Raw genomic sequence first — 26579 nt, 5'->3', positions numbered from 1 at the left:
TCTGCACATCTGCCCCACCTCTATACCCCCTGCTCCTCTGCCCCACCACTGTAACCCCCTGCTCATCAGTCCCACCAATGTACCTCCTCACTCCTCTGCCCCAAAACTGAACCTCCCCCCTGCTCATCTTTCCCACCACTGTAACCCCCTTCTCATCTGGCCCATCACTGTGCTCCAAAATTCAAGCTGAGCCACACCCCCTCCTGTGTCCCCACTCACTGGATGGAATGGACCCTTAGCTTTTCAGTCTAGGGGTTGTTCAGGCTTAGATTGTTGGCCAGGGATGGCAAACTCACATCAGGATACAAAGAAGATCTCCCATAATCATGACAGTCATGTGTAGATATTAATGCCCAAAATGAGATAAAAGAAGGGGACTGATAGTGAAGTACTGCTTGGCAAAGATTTTATTGCGCAAACTAAAAATGGGTACTTACAGAATGTAGATTAAAATCAAGCATGTAGCAAAAGATTGCAATGGGAAACACTGCTGCTAGCGTGCGTTCCACCGACAACCGAACGTGAAGTCACTTTGACTCAAAACCGGAAATTGCGCCAACGCGTTTCGCCCTCCCGCAGGGCATCATCAAGGACCTCATTTCCAGTTCAAAGAGCTGACTTTAAATACAGGAATATGGTCACCTCCCCCTTATTCAGCCAATAGAAAAAAATCATGGTGGCTATTTTATTAGTTAGACAAAATTGTCTCCTTCACTGAATAAATGTTTCCCATAGGGAAATTAGTGACCATTATATTGGTTGGATGTGAATTTCTCACATAATGAGGCTGGTTCCTATAAGTAAACATAGGGAAATTGGCAGCCATTATATTGGTAGGCTATCAATTTCTCCCATCGTGAAGCTGGTTCTCATGCGTAAACAGTAGTTGGTCCAAAGGGCCATATAGAGCATTACATTAATACATCATTGTCAAATACAAAGTTAAAAATATTATTAAATAAATATAAGTGGTACCTTTATTGAAAAATCTGTTATAATTGTTATATTCGGCGCAATTCCAAATAATAAAAAAGAGGAAAAATGAAAAAGAACGATAAATAAAAAAAAAAAATTGTAAAAATTGAAAAATTGAAAAAGAATGTTTTAAAAATATGAAAAAAATAAATACAAATTAAAAAAAGTAAATAAAAATAAAGATAAATACAAAATTGAAAATAAAAATAGTACTAAGATAAAAATAAATATAAATATAAAAATGAAAAATAAAGTGAAAGTAAAAATAAAATAAAAACGAAAAAAAAAATAAAAAAAATACATGAAATATTATAGAATTAAAATCACGATATAAAAAATGTCTAAATATGAGTTATTACCAGTTAGACAAGAAACAATTAAGGTGCAATTCAATGTTTAACCAATGGACTCATCGTTGTTAGACGATGGATTCACTGGGTCTCGTTCTGAGAGATGGCTCTCTTGAGGTTGCCTCCTCTCCAATTACCCTCAACTCTGTCTATGCCACTGTCATGGATCTGCAGTAATGTTTGTCAGCTTACCTCTCCATGTGTTCAGCTTAAGAGGCCAGCCACTCTCACCTGGCTGCTTAAGTAATCTCTCCTCAAAGCATGGCTCCACCCCAGCCCCTATCAGGCAACTCTATATTAACCTGTGCACTGCAAGTCAGCCCTACTGATCAATATTGTGTGTTGGCTTCCGTGTGCTTCTTGCTGTGTGTTCTAGTGTTCTACGTCTGATTCCAGTTACCGATTTTGGCTTGTTCTTGACTATCCTTACCTGCTTGTTGCCCCAACCTTTGGCTGTCTCCTGACTATCCTTTGTTGTCGCAGTCTGCTGCTTCCTCTCTACCTCCCTATAGTCTACCGTGAGCGTGAGCTGCGAGGCCCTAGGGGTCACGACCTTAAGCCAGACTGCAGTTAAATCCATCCTCACCACTAGGGGCCTCTGGTGAACATCTGCTGGCACTTAGATTCCGCACCCTGGGAAATCTCAAGCTCTAGCTCCCAGCGTCATCTGTGTTGGTACTACAGAGTACCTGCTCCCCTGTATCACCTAGCGCTCCATCCGCAGCAGTCAGTCATAGGTTTCACTACCTTGCGGTGCACTCCAGACTCCAACGGAGTGCATCTGTCACCTGGGCTCAGGTGACCTGGCAGTTTGATCAGCCATGGACCCGGCTGATGTGCCGCTACCCATAGATGATCCATTGCAGGGCATAGTCCACAGACATGAGGCCCAGGAATTGAATCAGACTCAGGTGATGCGATTCCTCCAGGATCTTGCTTCCTGCTTTGAGCAGCTTCAGGCCTCCTTGGGAACCCTGAGTTAGCAACCTTAAAGTGGTGTTCCACCCAAAAAAAAAAAAAAAAATACATGAATGTTCCTAAAAAAAAAAAAAAAAAACATTTGGAAAATTTTTTTTTTTTTTTACTCACCTCTAAATGCCTGTTTGCTAGGGGGTCCCTCGTAGTCTGCCTCTTTCAGTGCCTGGGCGGGTGACATCACTTCCCCTCGGCACAGGAAGGGCTCAGCTCTGCTCCCTCCCTCTTGTCAGTCATCTGGGGCCCATTACAGGTCCCAGATGACTGAGCGGTCAAACGCGGCGCCGCTCGTGCATGCGCAGTGGGTGCCCGGCTGTGAAACCACAGCCCGGCACCCACAGTTGCAATGTCAGCACCACCGAATCGAGGGGGAGACGAGCGGGGCTTCGATCCCCCGCATCACTGGACCCTGGGACAGGTAAGTGTCCAATTAAAAGTCAGCAGCTGCAGTATTTGTAGCTGCTGACTTTTAATTTTTTTTTTTTTTAATGGGAACTCCTATTTAAGTACAATCAGTGGCTGCACCCATTCTGGTCGCAGTCACAGCCACACATTCATTACAACTGCCAGCTCCGTCCCATTTCTCTGGTGACTCCAAGGCCTGCAGGGGGTTCCTCAGCCAATGCACCATTCATTTTGAGCTCCAGCTTCAAAACTTCCTATATTTCCCTCCTCCATGGTGAAGCTTTAGCTTGGGCTGCCCCCCTGTGGGAGAAGAATGATTCTGTGGTTTCCAGCCTGTCCGACTTCTTGAAGCTCTTTTGAAACATCTTCGAGGAGCCAGCTGAGGTTTTTTCAGCGGCCGGTGCCCTTTTACGTCTTCGCCAAGAATCTTCTTCAGTGGGACAATATGCTCTTCAGTTTCGTATCCTCACAGCTGGGTTGAGCCAGAACAATGAGGCCATCCCCGCCAGTCTGGACGATGTAATTTCCTTGTGTAGCCAGATCGACGTACGTTTTCAGGAGAGGTTCCTAGAAAAAAAGACGTCAGCACTCCCTGGGTCCTAGCCAGGCTGAGCTCCCCTCCCTTAATCTCGTGGAGCATCTTCTGCCTGCTGAGGAACCTATGCAGCTGGACTGGACCAGGCTAATCCCTGAAGAACATGCTAGGCGCAGAACTCTGGGCTTGTGTCTCTATTGTGGGGGCAAGGGTCATTTTAATGACTCCTGCTCGCTTCGTCTGGGAAACGCTCGGGTTTAATACATCTGGAAGGTGTTACGCCACTGGTAGTCTTGGCAATTGATGGCACTGGTCTCCCAGGTGGCCCTATCCACTTCCAGACTCTACCTATTAAGATGTCTGTAGGGATACTTCACCAGGAGTGGATATCCTTCCTCATTCTACCCAAGGCCTATACCCCAATTGTATTGGGCCTTCCTTGGCTACAGCTCCACTCTCCACATGTGTACTGGGTCTCTGGGCAGATCCTGGCTTGGGGTCCCTCATGTTTCTCGTCCTGCCTTCTCAAGGAGAGACTTCCGGTTGCTACCACAACTGTATCTTCTGATCTTCCCGCTGCATACAGCGATTACCAGGATGTGTTCTGTAAGAAATCAGCTGCGGTGCTTCCTCCTCACAGGTCTTTTGACTGTGTTGTTGACCTTGTTACTGGAGCAACTCTGCCCAGGGATCGTACCTACTCTCTGTCCATCCGAGAGACCCAGGCCATGTCAGAGTATGGCGCTGAGAATCTAGAGAGAGGTTTCATCCGGAAATCCTCATCACCTGCAGGAGCAGTATTTTTTTTTCGTTGCCAAAAAGGATGGTACCTTGAGACCCTGCATCGACTATTGAGGTTTAAAGGCGGTGACTATCAAAAATCCATACCCCTTACCCTTAATATGTGAGCTATTCGACAGGTTGAAGGGTGCCTCCATTTTTGTATCTTTTGTAATGCAAGTTGTATCTCAGAGGTGCAATCTGATTCGGGTACGGGAAGGTGACAAATGTAATACCGCGTTTAACACTGGAGACGGGCATTACGAATACCTGGTTATGCCTTTTGGTTTGTGTAATGCCCCAGCTGTGTTCCAAAACATTGTCAATGAAATCTTCAGGGATCTGCTGTACCAGTTTGTTGTCATCCTATCTGGATGACATTCTCATCTTTTTGGAAAATCTGCTTGTCCACAGAAACCATGTCTATACTGTACTTCAGCGCCTTAGAGAGAATAATCTGTATGGCAAGCTAGAGAAATGTTCCTTTAAATGTTCTGAGGTCCTGTTTCTGGGAAGCTTTGTCTCAAGTTTGGGTCTTCATATGGATCCTGGAAAGGTCTTGGCCATTACCAACTGGCCTCTACCTGCTAGCCTCAAGGCCACACAGCGCTTTCTTGGGTTCACAAATTATTATAGGCAGTTCATAAGGAATTATTCTTCCATTGCTGCGCCTATTATCGATTTGACCAAGAAGGGTGCGAATGCCAAGGACTGGCCTCCTGAAGCTGTCATTTCATGACCTGAAACAGGCCTTTCTTTCTGGACCTCTCTTGAGGAGATCTAATTCTGGGGATCTATTTTTTATTGAAGTGTACGCTTCTTCAATGGGGGTGGGAGCTGTGCTTCTTTAAAGTGGTTGTAAACCCACTTTTTGGACTTCTACCTATAGGTAAGCCTAGAAAAAGGCTTACTTATAGGTAGTGGAAATATCTCCTAAACGTGCGGCGTTTAGGAGATATTTCACTTGTAGTCTGCCGAAAATTCCAACGGCGCATGCGCGGGGAAGAAACGTGGCTCCCGTGCGCATGCGCGGGAGTGACGTCACGTGGCTTTGGCGAATCACAGAGCCGGACACCATGGCCCGGAAGGAAGAGGGGCAAGAAGATGGATGCTGCCTACACAGGAGACATCGCTGGATTCTTTTGCAGGTAATTGGCACATAATGGGCTAGTATGCGATGCATACCAGCCCATTATGCTTTTCATTTTCAGGCTTTGCAGCGAGCAAAAGAGGAAGTAAAAACCATCAGGGTTTACTTCCTCTTTAATCCTTTGAGAAGAGACGTCAACCATGTGCGTTCTTCTCCAAAAAAAAATTCTCAGGCAGAGAGAAATTATGCTATCGATGATCGGGAACTTCTTGCAATTTAGCGTTAGAGGAGTGACGTCATCTCTTGGAGGGTTCCCCTCACTCCATAACGATTTTTAATGATCACAAGAGACTACAGTACCTACAGAATGCTAAACGTCTGAATCCCAGACAGGCCAGGTAGAGTCTTTTCCATTTTAATTTCACAATTATGTACAAACCTGGTGCCTGCAACGGTCGGGCGGATGCACTCTCTAGGTCATTTGACTCTTTGGACGAGGAGTCCACCCTTGAACCTGAGCCGATCCGACCTCATGCATTGTTGCCCATTCTACCACCCTGGAGTCAAAATTTCCTCCTGGCAAGACCTTTGTCCCCACTGAGCTAAGAGCTAAGATCCTTCGTTGAGGACATGATTCCAAGGTGGCAGGTAATGCTGGGTTCCTCCGATCCTTCCTGCTCATCAGTCGTCACTACTGGTGGCCTAATCTCTGCTCAGATGTCAAAGACTACGTTAAGGCTTGTCATGTCTGTGCTCAGTCTAAATCCTCCACACAAGCTCCTGCTGGTCTTCTCATACCTATGCCCACTCCTAAGGAGCCAGCCATGGTTTCACATTGCCATGGATTTTATCACCGATCTCCCACTGCCAGAAAATAATATGGTCATTTGGGTGGTAATCGATCGGTTCTCCAGGATGGCTAATTTTTTTCCTCTTCCTGGTCCTCCATTTCCCCTAATCAGTGGCTGGGCCGGCTTTCTGAGCTAGCATGTGAGTATGGGATTTCTTTGCACCTTTTTTTTTTTTTTTTAAACCTAGGTAACATTTTGCCAATACACTACTTTTCATTTACTGTAGATCTATATCTATTTGTGACATTGTACTCCTTACGAGTGGACAAGTCCACAAAACGTGCGTAGAATTCACATCATGCCCTCAATCTTTCAATTTCCATAATGAACACTCATAATGTACCTATGGTTGCAAACACCATTATGTATTTATCTCTATGAATTAAGCTTTATTGGTTATTTATAATGTGTCAGCTTAGAATGGCCTCTTTGGGATCTGTTGTATTTTGTACCTTGAGATAATGAAATGTTTCAGCTTGTAAAATAAATATTTTTACTTATGTATCCTTCTATGTGATTTACTTTTTCATTTGTGACACGCCTCATTCAAAGTTCCATGACCAATTTTTCTCTGCAAATACATGTAATTAGGGATTGAGGCTTGTCACAGTGGCTATGTCAGGTCACACTCTGTTTTTATATGTTCTACTCTGCCTTGGTTCCCATTTTTGTTCGAGAAATTTTCCGTCTCCATGGGGTTCCTTCTCATATTGTTTCTGACAGGGCGTTCAATTTACGTCTCGTTTTTGGAGAGCCTTTTGCAAATCCCTCAATATTGTCTTGGATTTTTCCTCTTCTTACTACCCTCAATCCAATGGACAGACTAAGAGGGTTAATCAGGAGTTAGAGGTCTTTCTTCGCACCTTAGTCTCATGTAAATACCAGTTCTCAGAAGACACCCTTTTTCACAGTTTATGGAAAACACCCTCAACTCCCTCTTCCCATGACCTGTTCTCTAGATATTCTAGCTTTGGCTATGGCTCAAGAGTCTTTCAATTCTATTTGGGGTGACGTTCATGATTCCCTCCGGGCAGCTGCTGATAAATTCAAAGGCTTTGCCGACCGCCACAGGTGTAAACCGCCTTCTCTACAGCCAGGGGACAAAGTTTGGCTCTCCACCAGGAACATCAAGCTCCAAATTCCTTCTCTGAAGTTTGCCCCAAGATTCATTGGTCCGCACACTATAACCTCTAAACTGAATCCGGTTTGTTTCAAACTCCAGATTCCTAAAAGCCTCAAAATCTCTAACTCCTTCCATGTTTCCCTTCTGAAGCCTTTAGTCCTCAATAAGTTCTCGCGTCCTCTCCCTACCGCGGCCCCGGTGTCTGAGGATATTCAGGAGTACGAGGTTAGTCAAATTCTGGATTCTCGGCTCTGTAGAGGCATTCTTCAGTACCTCGTGCATTGGAAAGGGTTTGGTCCTGAGGAGAGGTCTTGGATCAAGGCATCTGAGGTCTTTGCTCCTCGTCTGTTGAGGAGGTTTCAACTGAAGTTTCCCAATAAGCCTGGGCCCAGGCGGGGGAGGGGGAGGGCTCGTAAGAGGGAGGTACTGTCATGGATCTGCAGTAGTGTTTGTCTGTCAGCTTACCTCTTCATGTGTTCAGCTTAAGAGGCCAGCCACTCTCAGCTGACTCACTCACTGAGTTATGATTAAGCACCAGATCCAGGTGTGAAACATGTTAGCTGCTTGCATCCCCCTGTTTTGTACCATATGGATTGCCTGCTGTACGTTGGATTTTAATCGAATAAAGGTGTTGTATCTGAGTTCTGCCGTCCAGGCTTATTAATTTGTTCTATGATCCCAGCAGAGCCTGCACCTGAATGCTTATCAAGGGTGTGTATCATTTGGAACCTGTGCTTTGATAGTGGCTTTTCTTTTTCTTCCTGCCAGCCACTCTCACCTGGCTGCTTAAGTAATCTCTCCTCAAAGCATGGCTCCACCCCAACCCCTATCAGGGAACTCTTTATTAACCTGTGCACTGCAAGTCAGCCCTGCTGATCAATATTGTGTGTTTGGCTTCCATGTGCTACGTGCTGTGTGTTCTACGTCTGATTCCAGTTACCGATCTTGGCTTGTTCTTGACTATTCTTACCTGCTTGTTGTCCCGACCTTTGGCTATCTCCTGACTATCCTTTGTTGTCGCAGTCTGCTGCTTCCTCTCTAACTCCCTGTAGTCTACCGTGAGCATGAACTGGGAGGCCCTAGGGGTGGCGACCTGGAGCCAGACTGCAGCTAAATCCATCCCCACCACTAGGGGCCTCTGGTGAACACCCGCTGGCTCTTAGATTCCGCGCCCTGGGAAATCTCATGCTCTCGCTCCCAGTGTCATCCGTGTTGGTACTACAGAGTACTAGCTCTCCTGTATCACCTTGTGCTTCATCCGCAGCAGTCAGCTGTAGAGTCCACTACCTTGTGGTACACTCCAGACCCCAACGGGGTGCATCTGTCACCTGGACTCAGGTGACCTGACAGCCACAGAATGTCAAACCACTCGGATTCCTCCCATGGTGGAGTCCAAAGTGGTTAGACAAACTGTGGTGTTCGTATCCCTTCCTAATTCTATTTACATGTTCACGAAGTCTAACTCCTAATTTTCTGGTGGTTCTGCCCACATATTGCAACCCACATGGGCATGTTAAAAGGTAGGTAACATGCATGGTTCCACATGTGATAACCTTCCTAATTTTGTGGGACTCACCAGAGGTGTGAGAGGTGAAATGTGTGGTCTTCCTAGTCCTGAATCTGGAAGTTTTGCACATCACGCACCTCCCACAGCTGAAAAACCCACTTGGTCCAAAAAGGTGCAAACCTTCTTGGGTGGGTCTATAACAATGGGTGCTAATTTTAGACGTAACGTGGAGGGTCTGGTATAAATAAAAGTTGGTCTTGCAGATAAGATTTGATTTAAATCAAAATCTTTCAATAGTAGGGGCCAATGTTTGAGAATATTTTTTTCTATTTGTTTGTGCTGACGTTTGAAACTGGTCATGAAAGCAACTCCATAGTCCCTCTTATTAACCTCTCTTTATAAACAGATCCTCTCTTCATTTCTCCTAATGCTACCTTTGTTTTTACTAGATCTTTAGAGTTGTAAACTTTTTCTTTGAATCTGTCTAATAAAATATTGGCCTGCATATCGTAATCCTCTTTTCTAATGCAATTGCACTTTACTCTCATGAATTGACTTTTGGGAATTGCACTCAACCATCTTGGATGGTGGCAACTTCCCAATGAAATGTAACCATTCCTGTCCACTTCCTTAAAATATGTTTTAGTAAACAAATGATGATTCTCTTTAAATATTACAAGGTCCAAAAAATTAATATGTTGATCAAACGTTGCTGTGAAGGAAATTCCATATCTATTGTTCCCAATTTCATCCAGAAATTGTAGGAATGAATTCTGTGTGCCTGCCCAAATGATCAAAATGTCATCTATATAACGTTTGTAAAATTTCAATTGAGGTATGACATTATTGCAAATGGCTTCTTTCTCCCAGTGGCTCATGAACAAATTTGCTACTGAGGGGGCATATCTGGCCCCCATGGGCACGCCTTTCCTCTGTTTGAAGTACTGTTTGACATGCCAGAAGAAGTTAAGGCTCGTATCCAAGTCCAAAGCCTGAACCAGAAAATCCTTTTGTTTCTTCTTAATGTTTGTACTATTAGGGGCCCATACGACTGCTTCAATTGCATGTTGCTGTTTAATGTTGGTGTATAGAGAGTTGACATCTATACTAGCCAATATATGTTCCTCATCCGCCTCCACTTCCTGCAGTAATTCCATAAGATTTCTGCTGTCTTTCAGATAAGCTGGGCATCTCTGCGCCAAAGGCGGCAAGAACCAATCCAAGTATTCCCCCATTCTGGCAAGAAGAGAATCAACTCCACTAACAATGGGTCTGCCGGGAGGATTGGAAGAATTCTTGTGAACCTTGGGCAGTTGATAAATGACAGGGACCCTAAGGGCATCAGGCACTAGACATCTGGCTTCCCTTTTGTTAACAATACTTTCATCTTGTGCTTTTTTTACTAATTGTTTTAGCTTGGCCTTGTATTTGATTGTTGGATTACCTTTTCATTTTGATACATTTCCACATCATGCACTAACCTATTTATCTCCGCTGGATAATCTGATTTATTGAGGATGACCAAGCCACCCCCTTTGTCAGCCCCTCTAATGACAATCTGTTTGTTCTGTTCCAAAGATTTTAGACCTCTTTCTATTTCCCTTATACGTCTACTGGGTTTTGTTTGTATGTTCTCTAAATCTTGTTCTACTAGGGTTTAAAATACTTCTGAAAAATGATTGTTGGTGTTTTTAGGGTTAAACACTGAATTGTTCCTCAAATAGGTCTGGTCATAATGAGAAGGCTCATGTACTACAGGAGAGCTGGCCTTGTTGAAATGTTTCTTGATATTTAATTTCCTCATGAATTTTTGAAAGTCAATAAAGACATCAAATGTGTTGAGGTTCTTATGTGGGGCATATTTCAGGCCTAATTCTAAAACTTTTAATTCATCTACTATAAATGTGGCGTCACTATGGTTGAAGATCCCTTGCATTAAGTCTCTCTCTTTCTTTTTCCTTTTCCCTCCTCTGCATCCACTGGGCTTTCTTTTCTTAGTTCCTCTCCATATGATCTGGGAGGTGCCTTGGGATACCACAGTCTCCATTCCCCTCCCCCATTCCCCTGGGGGTACTGACCTCTCCCTCTGAAAAAAGGTGCTCCTCTCCTCCTTGGCGGGGGGGCCTCCATACCCCCTCCTCTGAAAATCCCCTCTAAAGTTGTTATGACCTGGGTACCCTTTTTGTCCTCTAGTGGGGGGAACCCCTCTGTGTTGGGGTGGAGTCCAACCAGGACTTCCCCATCCTCTATTGTCCCTATGACCATCTTGGTAATTGTAACCACTAGGGGTATATTTAAAGTCGGCTCTTTGAACCGGAAATGAGGTCCTTGATGACGCCCTGTGGGAGGGTGAAACGCATTGACGCAATTTCCAGTTTCGAGTCCAAGTGACTTCACGTTTGGTTGTCGGTGGAACGCACGCTAGCAGCAGCATTTCCCATTGCAGTCTTTTGCTACATGCTTGATTTTAATCTACATTCTGTAAGTACCCATTTTTAGTTTGCGCAATAAAATCTTTGCCAAGCAGTACTTCACTATCAGTCCCCTTCTTTTATCTAATTTTGGGCATTAATATCTACACATGACTGTCATGATTATGGGAGATCTTCTTTGTATCCTGATGTGAATTTGCCATCTCTGGCCAACAATCTATGCCTGAACGATCCCTAGACTGAAAAGCTAGGGGTCCATTCCATCTGGTGAGTGGGGACACAGGAGGGGGTGTGGCGCACCTCGAATTTTGGAACACTATTGCACTTTATTGATTGTAGCACATCATTCACCTTTCACATTTCTATTATATTTGTGCACTATTGTGAGCCCTGTAATTCATTTATTTTCCATTTTGTCAAGTGGATAGCACCTTGTGTACAGCAGCTGCAGATTATATATTATTCAATATTTGTTTACATATATCCTTTCTCACTTCTAGCGCGAATATATACATATACATATATATATATATATATATATATATATATATATATATATATATATATATAATATTTTTTTTTCAATTTAGTCTGTGAAGTGAGCTGGTACAGTGGCTGTGGGTGTAGTAGTTGTCTGTGAAGTGAGTGGGTATAGTGGCAATCAGTTGCAGTAGCGGTCAGTGGAGAAGTGCACCAGAGCAGTGGTAATCAGTGAAGCATGCAGTTGCAGTTGGTCAATCCTTACTCATCTGCTGGTCTCAAGGCTCTGATACTTGCAGGAGTGATGGGATGCCAGCACCAACTTTACAAACTTTACTACAATTAAAAGCTTACCTGCTAGCAATTTTTTTTTTTTACTGGTAACGTTACAATAGTAGAAGTTATACTGGGTACAATAGATTTCTGAGATGCCGTTTGTGCTCTAATCGCTCTAATCGAAGTGTGGGCTGGCATGAGCCATCACATAGAAAAACTGGAAGTCCAGCCCAGAGCTTTGTGTCTACTTGCAGTTTTCTTTTTTGCTTTTGTAGTTCTCTTTTTAATGATTATATTTCTAATTATATATATTTGCAAGAATTGCCATCTTAATTTGAAGTTCCATAAATATATATAATTTATATGTTCATACATTGCAGGGATGTCACAATGGATTTACACACAGAAAACATGGCTCACATTTTGGAAAATGATAATTTTTTCAAGACTTCATAGTAAGTTTGATTACCTTTTAATAATACGTTTTTTAAAGAGATGGTGTAACACAATACCTCACTGCTCAGCAATGTCATTACGCAGATTGTGATTACACAGCCAGCGTTCATTCAGGCTGGGTTCACACTATTGTGAATTGGATCTGGGTTTCTCACATCCGGTCACAATCTCATGACATGCGAACTGGATGCATAGAAACCCACATCCAATTTGCATGTCAGGAGATTGTGACCGGCTCCCTATGGAGTCAGTTCACACATCTCTGGAGTGGCTCCGGTGCAAATTGCACAGGAGTCCTGTGCGTCTTTTGGTCCATTTCAGGTCCAAATTAAGCCAAAGATTCGGACTGAAATCGGACCTGAAACGGTGAACAGGGACGCACTGGACCCCTGCTGTGAGCCGCTCTATGCGGCAGTGTGAACCCAGCCTGAATGTAATCTATCCAACCCACAAGATGGCTGTTTCCTCTGTGTATAGGTGACGTGCACAAAGATCACTGAACATGTGTGTCCATTTACAAAATGCAATGGTTTGTGCAAAGTTTCTATAGTTGTGAACCATGAAGAGTTCTTATAATACACCAAATGGCTTCTGTGCCTGACATCACATTCTTTTAGAGAATTCAAGTATATTCTTGATACATAGCCAACCTCCAAATATTCCGAGGGTCTCCAAACTTTCTAAACAAGGGGCCAGTATACTGCTCTTCAGAAGGGCTGGACTATAGCCAGTGGGAGTAGAAATTGTCTTGGTGTCAGTGGGAGTAAACAGTGCTCTATCTTTTTTATTAGGGGGAGAAATAGTGCCCCATCATTGGTGTCAGTGGGAGGAATAGTGCCCCATCATTGGTGTCAGTGGGAGGAATAGTGCCCCATCATTGGTGTCAATGGGAGGAATAGTGCCCCATCATTGGTGTGAGCAGGCGGAATAGTGCCCTATTGTTGGTGTCAGTGTTAGGAATAGTGCCCCATCATTAATGTCAGTGAGAGGAATAGTACTGCACTGTTGGTGTCAATAGGAGGAATAGTGCCCCATTGGTGGTGTCAGTAGGAGAATAAGGGGCTCATTCTTGGTGTCTGTGGGAAGAATAGTACCCCATCGTTGGTGTCATTGGGATGAATAGTACCTCATTGTTGGTGTCAGTGGGAGAAATAGTGTCTCATCATTATTGGTGTCAGTGTGAGGAATAGTGCCTCATTGTTATTGGTGTCAGTGGGAGGAATAGTGCCCCATTGTTGTTGTCAGTGGGAGGAATAGTGCCTCATCGTTGCTCTCAGTGGGAGAACTAGTGTTGTATTATTGGTGTTAGTGGGAGAAATTGTGACCCATTCACTGTTGATGTCAGGTGGTGGTAGGATTTATGCCCCATTCTTGGTGTCAGTAGGAGGAATAATACCTTGTATCAGTGGAATAATAATGCCTGATAAAGGCAAGCAAAGGTCCAATCCAGTCCTCGGGCCACAGTTTGGAGGCCACTGGAATATTATACCATTGCCCTGGCTATATTGCTGTACAGTGGTTTCACTTCTTTCCAAGTCACTGACCCATAACAGGTATGAAGTTCAGGAATCCTTATTTGTGTGCTTGTTCCAGGTCAGTGCCTCAGAACATCAGTCAGGCACAGGGCTGGACTGGCCATCGGGACTACCGGGAGATTCCCGGTGGGCCGATGGCTCAGTCTGGGCCAGTTTCACTTTCAGCCGCGCATCGATCTACCCATCAACCGCCGACAGCTGGCACCTGACGGGTAGATCGAGATTAGCCAGCATGCAGAGTAGCGCAGGGAGCTTCTGTAGTAGTAAGTTCTCTCTCTCGTGTCATCACGCTGTTCCCCAGCAGCCCCTCCTCTCTTCTCATCTATACCAATTGGCTTGTACGATCATCTGGTATAGACAAGAAGAGAGGAGTGGCCGCCGGGGAACAGCGTGATGACACGAGAGAGAGAACTTACTACTACAGAAGCTCGCTGCGCTACTCTGCATGCTGGCTAGTAAGATCCCACAATGTGCCCTGATGATGTGCCCCGATGTGCTATGTGCCCCATCATGTGCCCCGATGTGCTAAGTGCCCCATCATGTGCCCCGATGTGCTATGTGCCCCATCATGTGCCCCGATGTGCTATGTGCCCCATCATGTGCCCCGATGTGCTATGTGCCCCATCATGTGCCCCGATGTGCTATGTGCCCCATCATGTGCCCCGATGTGCTATGTGCCCTATCATGTGCCCCGATGTGCTATGTGCCCCATCATGTTTCCCCCGATGTGCTATGTGCCCCATCATTTTTCCCCGATGTGCTATGTGCCCCATCATGTTTCCCCTGATGTGCTATGTGCCCCATCATGTGCCCCGATGTGCTATGTGCCCCATCATGTGCCCCGATGTGCTATGTGCCCCATCATGTTTCCCCCGATGTGCTATGTGCCCCATCATGTGCCCTGATGTGCTATGTGCCCCATCATGTGCCCCGTGCCCTGATGTGCCATGTGCCACGTGCCCTAATGTGCCATGTAGCCTGATGTGCCCTAATGTGCTATGTGCCCTGATGTGCCCCAATGTGCCACGTGCCCTAATGTGCCATGTAGCCTGATGTGCCCTAATGTGCCCCATAATGTGCCCTGATGTGCCCCATCATGTGCCCTGATGTGCCATAATGTGCCCTGATGTGCCATGTGCCCCGTGCCCTAATGTGCCATGTGGCCTGATGTGCCCCGTGCCCTGATGTGCTATGTGCCCCATAATGTGCCCCATCATGTGCCCTGATGTGCCATGTGCTCCGAGCCCTGATGTGCCATGTGCCCCGTGCCCTGATGTGCCCTGTGCCCTGATGTACCATGTGGCCTGATGTGCCCCATGCCCTGATGTGCACCATAATGTGCCATGTGCCCCATCATGTGCCCTGATGTGCCATAATGTGCCCTGATGTGCCATAATGTGCCCTTATGTGCCCCGTGCCCTGATGTGCCATGTGGCCTGATGTGCCCCGTGCCCTGATGTGCCATGTGCCCTGATGTGCCATAATGTGCCCTGATGTGCCATGTGCCCTGATGTGCCATAATGTGCCCTGATGTGCCCCGTGCCCTGACGTGCCCCGTGCCCTGATGTGCCCTCATGTGCCCGTGCCCTGATGTGCCATGTGCCCTGATGTGCTATGTGCCCTGATGCGCCCTGATGTGCCTTGTGCCCCGATGTGCTTTGCCCCGATGTCCTGTGCCCTGATGTCCTGTGCCCTGATGTCCTGTGCCCCGGTGTGCTGTGCCTCAATGTCATGTGCTCTGATGTTCTGTGTCCTGATGTGCTATACCCTGATGTACTGTGCCCTGATGTGTTGTGCCCTATTAGCTGATGTGCTGGGCTCTGTACCCTGATGTGCTGGGCACTGTACCCTGATATGTTGTGCCCTGTATGCTGATGTACTGGGCACTGTACCCTGATATGTTGTGCCCTGTACGCTGATGTACTGGGCTCTGTGCCCTGATGTGCTGTGCCCTGATGTGCCTTGTGCCCTGATGTGCCTGGCTTTGTACCCTGATGTGGCCTGATGTACCGTGCCCTGATGTGTTGTGCCTAGGGTTGCCACCCGTACGGGATTGACCCGGACAGTACGAGTTTGGCAACTTGTGCCCGGGTTTCTGTCCCCTGGAAACCCGGGCACAACTAATATCCAGTGCCTCTGTCTGTGTCCCGTCCTCCGCCCCATAGCTCAGTATTTATTATGTGGCCGGGGCGGCTGTGCGGCGCGTGCCTCTCTGCTCCATATCACAGACCGCCGGTGTAGCTTGTCTGTGTAAGAGGCGAGCAGCCGTGAGCTCCGACCGACCTCACGGTCTTCATCTCATGGAGCCTTGGCCTCGCCCTCTTCCTGCTCCACCACAGCTGGGGACCGTGGGAGACGAGAGGTGACAGGGGAGCCCGAGACCTTGTCAGCACAGCGGGATGCGGGAACCCAAAGCTATGATCGCAGCGGCAGCCCCCTCCTCTCTGTCAGCCCCCCCCTCCTCTCTGTCAGCCCCCCCTCCTCTCTGTCAGCCCCCCCTACTCTCTGTCAGCCCCCCCTCCTCTCTGTCAGCCCCCCTCCTCTCTGTCAGCCCCCATCTCCTCTCTGTCAGCCCCCCCTCTCCTCTCTGTCAGCCCCCCTCTCCTCTCTGTCAGCCCCCCCTCCTCTCTGTCAGCCCCCATCTCCTCTCTGTCAGCCCCCCCTCTCCTATCTGTCAGCCCCCCCTCTTCTATCTGTCAGCCCCCCCTCTCTTCTCTGTCAGCCCCCCTCTCTTCTCTATCAGCCCCCCTCTCCTCTCTGTCAGCCCCCCTCCTCTCTGTCAGCCCCCCCTCTCCTCTCTTTCAGCCCCCCCTCCTCCCTGTCAGCCCCCCTCCTCCCTGTTAGCCCCCCCTCCTCTCTGTCATCCCCCCCTCCTCCCTGTCAGCCCCCCTCTCCTCTCTGTCAGCCCCCCCTCTCCTCTCTGTCAGCCCCCCCTCCTCTCTGTCAGCCCCCCTCCTCTCTGTCAGCCCCCCCTCTCCTCTCTGTCAGCCCCCCTCCTCTCTGTCAGCCCCCCTCCTCTCTGTCAGCCCCCCCTCCTCTCTGTCAGCCCCCCTCCTCCCTGTCAGCCCCCCCTCCTCTCTGTCAGCCCCCCTCCTCCCTGTCAGCCCCCCTCTCCTCTCTGTCAGCCCCCCTCCTCCCTGTCAGCCCCCCCTCTCCTCTCTGTCAGCCCCCCCTCCTCTCTGTCAGCCCCCCTCTCCTCTCTGTCAGCCCCCCTCCTCTCTGTCAGCCCCCCCTCCTCTCTGTCAGCCCCCATCTCCTCTCTGTCAGCCCCCCCTCTCCTATCTGTCAGCCCCCCCCTCCTCTCTGTCAGCCCCCATCTCCTCTCTGTCAGCCCCCCCTCTCCTATCTGTCAGCCCCCCCTCTCCTCTCTGTCAGCCCCCCTCCTCCCTGTCAGCCCCCCTCTCCTCTCTGTCAGCCCCCCCTCTCCTCTCTGTCAGCCCCCCTCCTCTCTGTCAGCCCCCTCTTCCTCTCTGTCAGCCCCCTCTTCCTCTCTGTCAGCCCCCCTTCCCCTCTGTCAGCCCCCCTTCCCCTCTGTCAGCCCCCCTCTTCCCCTCTGTCAGCCCCCCTCTTCCTCTCTGTCAGCCCCCCTCTTCCTCTCTGTCAGCCCCCCTTTCCTCTCTGTCAGCCCCCTCTTCCTCTCTGTCAGCCCCCTCTTCCTCTCTGTCAGCCCCCTCTTCCTCTCTGTCAGCCCCCCTTCCCCTCTGTCAGCCCCCCTCCTCCTCTCCCCTGTCCCCCCATACTACACCAGGAGACCTCCCCCACCCCCCAAAATTACACTGGGAGGCTCCCCACCAAACATTACACACTACATATACACTATATTGTACATTACACACGCCTGCACTATATACACTATATTGTACTTTAAACACACCTACACTATATTGTACATTACGCACACCTGCACTATATACACTATATTGTACATTACACACGCCTGCACTAAATACACTATATTGTACATTACACACCTGCACTATATACACACTATATTGTACATTACACACCTGCACTATATACACTATATTGCACATTACACACGCCTGCACTATATACACACTATATTGTACATTACACACTCTGCACTATATACACACTATATTGTACATTACACACTCTGCACTATATACACACTATATTGTACATTACACACCTGCACTATATACACTATATTGCACATTACACACGCCTGCACTATATACACACTATATTGTACATTACAGACGCCTGCACTATATACACACTATATTGTACATTACACACCTGCACTATATACACTATATTGTACATTACACACGCCTGCACTATATACACACTATATTGTACATTACACACACCTGCACTATATACACACTATATTGTACATTACACACGCCTGCACTATATACACACTATATTGTACATTACACACGCCTGCACTAAATACACTATATTGCACATTACACACCTGCACTATATGCAATTGGCTACACCCACTGTTCACCGCTGCGCGTGCCACATTAATACTCCCCTAGGGCACACAGAGGTGTCCCAGGTATTTTACAATCTCATTGTGTATGCTACAAAAAAAATGCCAAGCCCCGCTGAAGTGTTCGGGTTTGGCTCGAAGAAAAGGTGGCAACCCTAGTTGTGCCCTGGGCCGGTCTGGATGAAGTCCAGGGCCACATTTTTGTCCCAGTCCAGCCCTGGTCAGGCAGCTAGCATCTTCAGCAATGGCATCCTCCATTTTTTCTAAGAACAGGTTTCCTTTAAAATGTTCTGCAGACACTTTCTGCATAATCTGATCCATTTTCCACAAGTTGCATTATGCCTGAACTCAATACAGATATAAAAAATTACAAATGAATAAATTACAAATGAATACAGTTCTTTATTAAATACAAACTCATTGAATGTATTTTAAATGCAGCTTGTGTAAGTACCCGAATATGTCCTAATATCAGTCTCCTGTAATGCCCTTTACAGCAGGACTCAGAGAGAGGGTATCTGGCATAGGTATTTCTTTATTTTGTAATTTTTACAACCTAAATTACAATTTTTTTTCTGGAATTTCTACAATCTGATATACACATTATAGTTAAAACAGAATGGCAACCAAAAATAATGGGATGAAAATGAACAAACCGTTAAAAGATAAAATTAAACCAGCTGTAGTTGTAAATTTCTTTTTCAATACAGAAATTTCCCCCACATTCATTTTTTTCTGCCACTAGATGTCGTCGTTATGATGGTCAGGATTATTCCACCCACTTCCTCTAAGCCCATGATCTGCCCCAGACTGCAAATGGACAGTAAAAGGAGAAGCACTACAGTGCTGAGCTCATCTGTCACTCTTCTTTCTCCTCCTGTCAGCATGCTTCTTGTGAGCACATAAACTAAATTGCTCCTTGAAATGCCTCTTCCTCTCAGACTCAGGTACTTGCACTGCTTGCAATAAAAAAAAATTAAAGATGTATTATTGGATACAGAGCTGCATTATTTTGTCTTATATGTGCCCACAGTTCAACTTTAACATCATGGAGGCCTAATATACTTTTATTGTAACACGTAATTAGTTAAACAAAACATTTACCCACAGTATGTGTTAAAGGCATCTATGACTTGCAACTCCATTCTAACTTGATGCTGACGGGTTATAAAACTTTATAGCACTAAATGTACCTAGTGGATCCTCTCTAGATCCTTCACTCAGGTGTGAACGGGGCTGCCACCTCACTGTGGCCTGTTCGTTCGGGCTTTGTGCCAAGCAGGGTTGTAATATGCCCCCTACTGGACACATCATGAGAATAAATGGTGATACCAGTCAGAGTTACCTGGCTATTTGTGAAGCAAAGCATGGTCCTGGGGAGAATGTTATATACTGTAAGCTGCAGGAGTGTCATTCAGCTTACACATGTTCATTTTAACCACTTTGGGTCTGGGGCAATTTTTTTATTTTTTCACACATGATAAAATTAGCAATTAATGCTAGAAAATTACTCAGAACCCCCAAACACCATACATTTTCTGAAAGCAGAGGTCTTGGAGAATAAAATGATGGCTGTTGCAATTTTTTATGTTGCACGAAATTTGCTCAGCCATTTATCAAACTCATATTTTCAGGAATTTTAGTGCAAACAAACACACAATAATACCCATTTTTGTTGGGTAAAATGTATAAGATGCAGTTGCATTGAGTAAATAGATATTAAACAAATCAAGACTCATAACTATGTGCGCCCGGGAAATGGAAGAAAATACGGTACCTAAAATGTTCATAGGTGACATTTTAAAAGACTTAGCAGGTTATCAGTGCCACACATGATACCTCACATGTGCGGCACAGTTGCTCTTTTTACACTTTTTCATATTTTTTTCATTTAACTTTAATGCTATAACAAGGAGCTAACAAGCCCCCATGTGATAGCATGGCAGGTGACAGGTCATTTGTATGGAAACATTAGGGGTCTATTAGACCCCTGATTGTCCCTTGCCCCCCACTGGAGATTGTGCACGATTAGCTGCATCCTTAGCTACAATAGCCCTGAACCCTTCCAAAGTGGAGCATATCCCTTCTTATACAGTTGTCCTGGGAACAAGTATATCCATTAGAAGATTTCCCCCATTCCTGTTCTGGTGGCAACTCAAAACTTTGGATTTACCCTCACTTTTATTGCTGGTGACATTGGTGATCAGGACAATTTAGAGAGTGTAAATATCTCTTAACAGACAGCAATGGCAGGGGTTCCAACCCCTCACCACTCTATCCAAATCTAAAAGAAAATGTTTTTGTTTTTAGTTATACTCTTGCTTTATTGATAAATAAGATATATCTATTGGCTCTTGTTATGTAGAAGACAGAGAAAATTGAGTACTGTCCGTGATACTTTTTTTATTTGCACTAACATACAATTTTTCAGGACAAGCTTTCGGGGTATGTCCCCTTCTTCAAGGTCCAAGCAGTACTGATTCACAAATTTTTAAGCAGAATGTTAATCAGTACTGCTTGGACCTTGAAGAAGGGGACATACCCCGAAAGCTTGTCCTGAAAAATTGTATGTTAGTGCAAATAAAAAAAGTATCACGGACAGTACTCAATTTTCTCTGTCACAATTGCACTAATACGGCTACAACAAATCAAGTGTTATGTAGAAGAGAAAGTCATATATACCATATACTGATCACCATGAATTTATTGCTCTAGTAGTGTCATTAATAATGTGTACTTTATATCAGAAGCTTGGATTGCCATTCATATTGGATCTGTACATGAATTATTAATTGTGATGAAATGAAAAACTGATGGTATATGTTTACATGTAATGGTTTTTTGTTACATTAAGCAAAGAACCACAAGAAGCCTTGAAATCAGTTCCCATAAGAGCAAAACCTTCATGGCAGGATGTGAAAGTCAACAACGTGAAGTATGATGAAGGATTACTGGTGACGCATGTCAATCAGACTCATGATCTGCTGGTAAGGATGATGTTTGCTCTCATAGAATCAGCTGTGTTGTTCAGAGGAGAGGCTGCCAAAACACACAGATCACCAGTAAATAGGGAATTAGACCAACTGATTATCTATGTCAATCTGCCTGTTTTGGGTACAAAAAAGGTAACCCCCACATGACACTTTGGCCTGCTGTAACCTGGGCTATTTTTCTCAGAGAATAGGTGCAGAAACTTCACCTGTCCCTCCTCTGAATCACCTTTATCTCTGCCTCCTACACCCCCCCAAACACTATCCAGCAACAATAGATCCTCCACATGAACAATAGATGCCCCCAGAAACAATAGATACCCAGTAGCCAGCATTAATAGACCTTCCAGCGGTTAGCATCAACAGACTATTCAGCAACCAGCAACAATGGAATTCCCCCTACAACAGTAGAGCAACAATAGACCCCCCCCATGCAATACTACACTCCCAACAACAATAGATCTCCCAGCAATCAGCACCGATAGACCCTGCGGCATGCCCAAGCACCCCTTTGCCACTATACTGTATAGATTTCAGTGCTGGAGGTGCCAAAACTGCGTATTGCCACATTCCCACTGAAAAAAAAGCCCTGGCTCTAACACCAAAGGCCTGTGGTAATTATCCTGGTTAATTGTTAGAAATCAATTAATTCCTCCCTAAATTCTGGAATTGCTGCACCTTTTTTCTTCTGTCACTAGTTGGCACTGTGGCTGGTGACATTAGATTGACAAGGGCTTAGCAAGGTCAGTACATGAATGGATGGGGGGTTTCTTTTAGTCCCTTGGCCTGCTGGGAGAGCCTATTTATTTGGGTGGAGTCAGGTGATCGGGGTTCTGTGCCACCTGGATGGCTGTTTGGGTGAATGTGTGTTATGTTGCCCCGGGGCTGCTATGCTGGAAACCCGAGGCCTATCCAGGGGACACCTGGCTGCTAGGCTGCCTGAGGCCTATCCAGGAGCAGAGGAAGCAGCGTAGGGTTAGGACTGCAGAACTGGAGTCCAACCAAGTTGAGAAGGTTCAGCCAGACAGGGAACCAGTTGTGATCGGTGGTAGAAAGGAAGCTGTCGCCACTAAGGGACCATCCATCTTACTACCAGAGACTACTGTGAGTAAGCTGAAGCAAGTACCAGAGCAGTGTTCTCACCAGCCGGGGACGGTGAAGAAGTGCCAAGTGCCAAGCCAGGGACCCAGCAGGATAACGGGGGTGACGCTTGAAGAGTATACAGTGGGATAGCTGTGGAGAAGCTCAGGGGATCCAGTGACGACTGGGATCTGGAAGTCTAGTGAGAGACTGGGAGCTCAGTGAGTGAAGATCTATAGTGGGATACTGTGAGATAAGTAAAGGACTGTTCTCTGTTACCAAGAGTTACGTATAACTACCATTAGTGACTCTTGCAAGATTAGTTGCCATAGGAGACAGCGGTCCTACCTATACCGAAATGTTATCTGGCTGGAGGCCTTCCACTGTATAACTGTCTACCTATAGAAGTTTTAGAGTATGCCAATTATCAGTTCATCTACTCAAGGGTGTCCTGGCCCTAAACCCAGTTCTGTTAAGAGACAATAAATCGCTTGTTCGCATCCAAAAGTGACTGGCGCCCATAATTTCTTCTTGCATCACACCCACCATGCCTGGTAAGCCACTATACAAAGAAGGATGTCAACTCTCCCTAACCTTTGAGGTCACCATTAGGCCTCTGGGGCCCCAGGATCTTGCTACATATACATTCACAGTCGTCAAGGAGCTTACAATCTAAGGTTCCTATCTCACATATCCTAGGATTAATTTAGAGAGGAGCCAATTAACTTACAAGCATGTATGTGAAGTGTGGGAAAACCCTGCAAGCACATGGAGAACATGCATGCTCCATGCAGTCAAAGTCATAATTGGGATTTGAACTGATACCCCTAGCGCTGCCAGGCAGGAGTGCTGACCACTAAGGCACTGTGCTGCCCCATAGTCCAGATGCATGGGGGGGGGGGGCAGAAAAGGGCGGGCATAGTTGGCACTTTTGACAAGTGCAAATGTCAGGTCCAGCTGCTCATAATAACCCCCGAAGTACCAGAAGAGCACAGCTGAAGGGGCATAGGTGCAAAAGAATGAAGATTTCACTGAACAGAGCAGCCACCAGCACAAGGGACACCTCATTCAATGTAAGAACCATCCCTGGTGCTGATGTAAGAAGAAAAAATTAACTAAATCTAAGCTGTAGGTTATCATAGCAGTCAGTGATCTTGTTGAGTTTTGGTGAGCAATACAGAATGCACAAACACTAGTGGGAACATATAGGATTATTGTAATTAAAAAAAAATCATAGGATTGCTACTAATAGTGTATATGTTTATGATTCGGAAATATATAGTCCCTACTGTAAGAGAGATTATACTGGTTTTCAGGCAGGGTATTCCTTATGATAACTAGCTTATATGCAGATTTCAGGGGAGATATGAGCTGTCTGACAAAAGATATTACATTGTATTTGACTCAATAGTGACTTATGCCATCTAGTGGTGTAGAGTACATTCTACAATACATCTACATTACTCTTCTCCCACATCATTCATAGGCCTCTGGCTTTTCTTCTCTCTTGTCCAACATCACTTCATTTATGCACTGTACCGGCTGAGAGAAAAAATATAATGTATTAAAGATGTCCCAAAATAAGAGACCATTGTCAGACAGAGTCAGCATAGTTTAATTTGGCTGATCTAGGCTGTGACGAGATTGGTTGCTCCAGGCAACACATATGATTCTTTTAGGCATTTGACAAGGCTGTTACACCAGGTTTTTACATTGCTTATGATATCTACTTAATTTAGAACCTCAGCTAAAACAAAAAATCAATAAACTTAGATAACATTGTTGAATGTTCACTTTGATATTTTGATATTTTTATTTTTTTGCTGCACTGGTCCTTTAACTGGCATCAAACTAATTGAAGAATGATGTCTGTCAATATTTGTCAGTATGAAAGTAACTCTGTCTGTATATTAAATGTGAAAATCAAAGCTATGTCTAGAAAGGGTTACTTCTTCCCTGTCCTGCCGCCATTGTCGCTGATCTCCGCTGTCTTCACACACTACATCTGTTGAATCATCTTTAGCATCAAGAACACTTCTGGCTGTGTTGGATGCTGGATCCCCCACTGTGTTTGTTGGGTCTTCCATCTGCTAGATCACTACTGTACCTTGTAGTGACATAGGCCAGAGGAAAAAAACAAAGTGCTCATAGAGGGACCAGTTACTTGATAGACCCAGAAATGTCAGAATCAAAAGATTTTTCATTGAGCAATGTTTGGGAAGATCATGGAGATTGGAGGCACAGGTGGCAGAAGGATGAAGTACTAACCCTCTGCATGCATTGATTTGCTCTTCTCTTTAAAATGAACTTGTGGTCAAATCCACCTATGTAAGCTAAGAACTTTAGACAAGAACAGAAAGCAGTCAGGTGGAACTAAACCCTAAACAAGATCGATTTCACTGTGTTCCAAAACAATTACATTCAATGAATGATAACTGTCACAGTTGCTTGTGCTCTCAACCAAACTGTCAAACCATCAAATGGCTGATGTCATAATTGATCACAACGTGCAGCACCATGGCAACTGCAGTTCAAACAGAGACTAAGATGGTAGCTTCCTTGGCTGTAAAGAATAGGAGGTTTTTGTTCTGCTTTAACTGTCAGTACATCTTTATTTTAAATACTCTCCTTCCAGCACAGCCCGTATCCCTAATGTGCTATTGCTTATAAAGTCATTATTTACATTTAGTGTACATGCCCTTACTCTGCTTGCTAATAATTCAGTTAGATGCTGGACATTGCAGTGGATTGGAGGTCATGGATGGGTAACAGGGCCGGGCCAACGTTGTTCATGGCGATAGGTCTGCTTGGGGAAGCACGCAGAGGTCAACACATTATGGTTGATCAAGGTATCCAGTTTATGACAGCAATTATTGTTGTTTTTTTTTGCATTTTTGGCGATGGACCACTGTTTACAATTCACCCACTCTTTGTCCATGCATCTGGAGCACAACTGCTAGCATAGAGCAACAGTGTCCCCCACTGTCATGTATCTGGTCGGAGGCCGAGGTGCTGAGAGGGCTTCCCTTGCAGCTGAGTGCAGGGCACCCCTGAAGGTGGTGACAGGGAGAGCTGTGCCCAAAAGAAGCAGGGGTTGCCAGCTGCGATAGGCTGAGTGAGGAGACATCTGCTGGATGAGCAGGATGCACTGCTGGGCAGGGGTCCCTCAGATGCACCAGATGAGACTTGGCCGAAAGGAGAGCCAGGAGCAGGGGCAGGAGCCAGGCCAGTAGTCATACATGTAGTATCTGCCAGGGGTAAGTTGAATAGGCGAACAAGGAAAGGAGTAAGCCGGGGTCATACACTGATAATCAGGTAGCAGAGTCCAGAAGAGCAATCCAGAGGTCATATACAGGTACAGCAGACAGGAGCAGAGTCAATGGATGAAGCCGAGATTCAAAGCCGGGAATGGAGACAAGACAGGTCAAAGGCAAGCCGGATCGATAACAGGAAATCCAATAGTATCAAGAGCAGGAACACAGGAACACACGAGGGAGCTGAAGATCATCCAGCAACTAGTGGCTGATGCTGCTGGTTTTAAATAGGCCACTGGTCGCCAGAATCTGTCACGCATTGCGTGCGCACTGGCACATGAATCGTCGCACCCGTTCGTGCCTGTGTGCGCATGCATATTAGCATTGACAAATTTCTAGGCGCCAATCTACGATTCTACTGGGCATTAGCAGATGTGCCAGTTCTTCTGCGGGCTGTTCTGACACCCACTCATCTATTTATTGGTTTCAAAACTAGTGATGCAGAGTGAGTACATTCTCAGTCTGTGAGGCGTGTGGAACAGAACACTTAGTCAAGGGTGCACAAAGTAAAACTCTTATCTGTATTCACTGAAGGTATGAAAACAGCAATTGGAAGCCTCTGGGGTATAATATTGCTTGGTATGAATAATACATATTAAAACAAACATTTCCTCTGTGGTAAAAGATATTGTAATTTATAGACATAAGGAGTGATAACACATGATTGCATTATTCTTTCTGATATGCAGAGATTGACAGACACAGAGAATAGGAAGAGTGATTCTCAGAGCTCGGAAGAATGGCTTCAATACAATGACATTGAGTCCAGGAATCTCACCATTCAAGATCTGCTGAACCTGGGACACATTGTCATGTGAGTATTCTTGCAAATTGAAGTGAGTATCCTATATACTGTAGATGTGTACAAATCCAAGAATCAGTTTCAGAATTAACACATATTAGACCTGTAACCTATACACAGCTGTGCATTAAACCTAGATTACCCCAACTAGCAAA

At 45.6% G+C, this 26579-nt stretch overlaps 1 protein-coding gene across 1 annotated transcript in view; it reads left to right on the top strand.

Annotated features, from left to right (window-relative positions):
- VWA3A (von Willebrand factor A domain containing 3A) overlaps positions 1–26579 on the top strand; it is a 138169-nt gene that overhangs the window by 1638 nt on the left and 109952 nt on the right. Inside the window, exons 2-4 of the mRNA XM_073591043.1 lie at positions 12160–12234; positions 21093–21225; positions 26312–26436. Coding sequence (XP_073447144.1) covers positions 12170–12234; positions 21093–21225; positions 26312–26436 — 323 coding nt within the window. The 5' untranslated portion in view covers positions 12160–12169. The remainder of the gene's footprint in view (positions 1–12159; positions 12235–21092; positions 21226–26311; positions 26437–26579) is intronic.

This window comes from Aquarana catesbeiana, linkage group LG06 (genome assembly GCF_042186555.1).
Source record: "Aquarana catesbeiana isolate 2022-GZ linkage group LG06, ASM4218655v1, whole genome shotgun sequence".
NCBI classification, from domain to species: Eukaryota; Metazoa; Chordata; class Amphibia; order Anura; family Ranidae; genus Aquarana; species Aquarana catesbeiana.
This window is presented reverse-complemented; position numbering and strand designations above follow the sequence as displayed.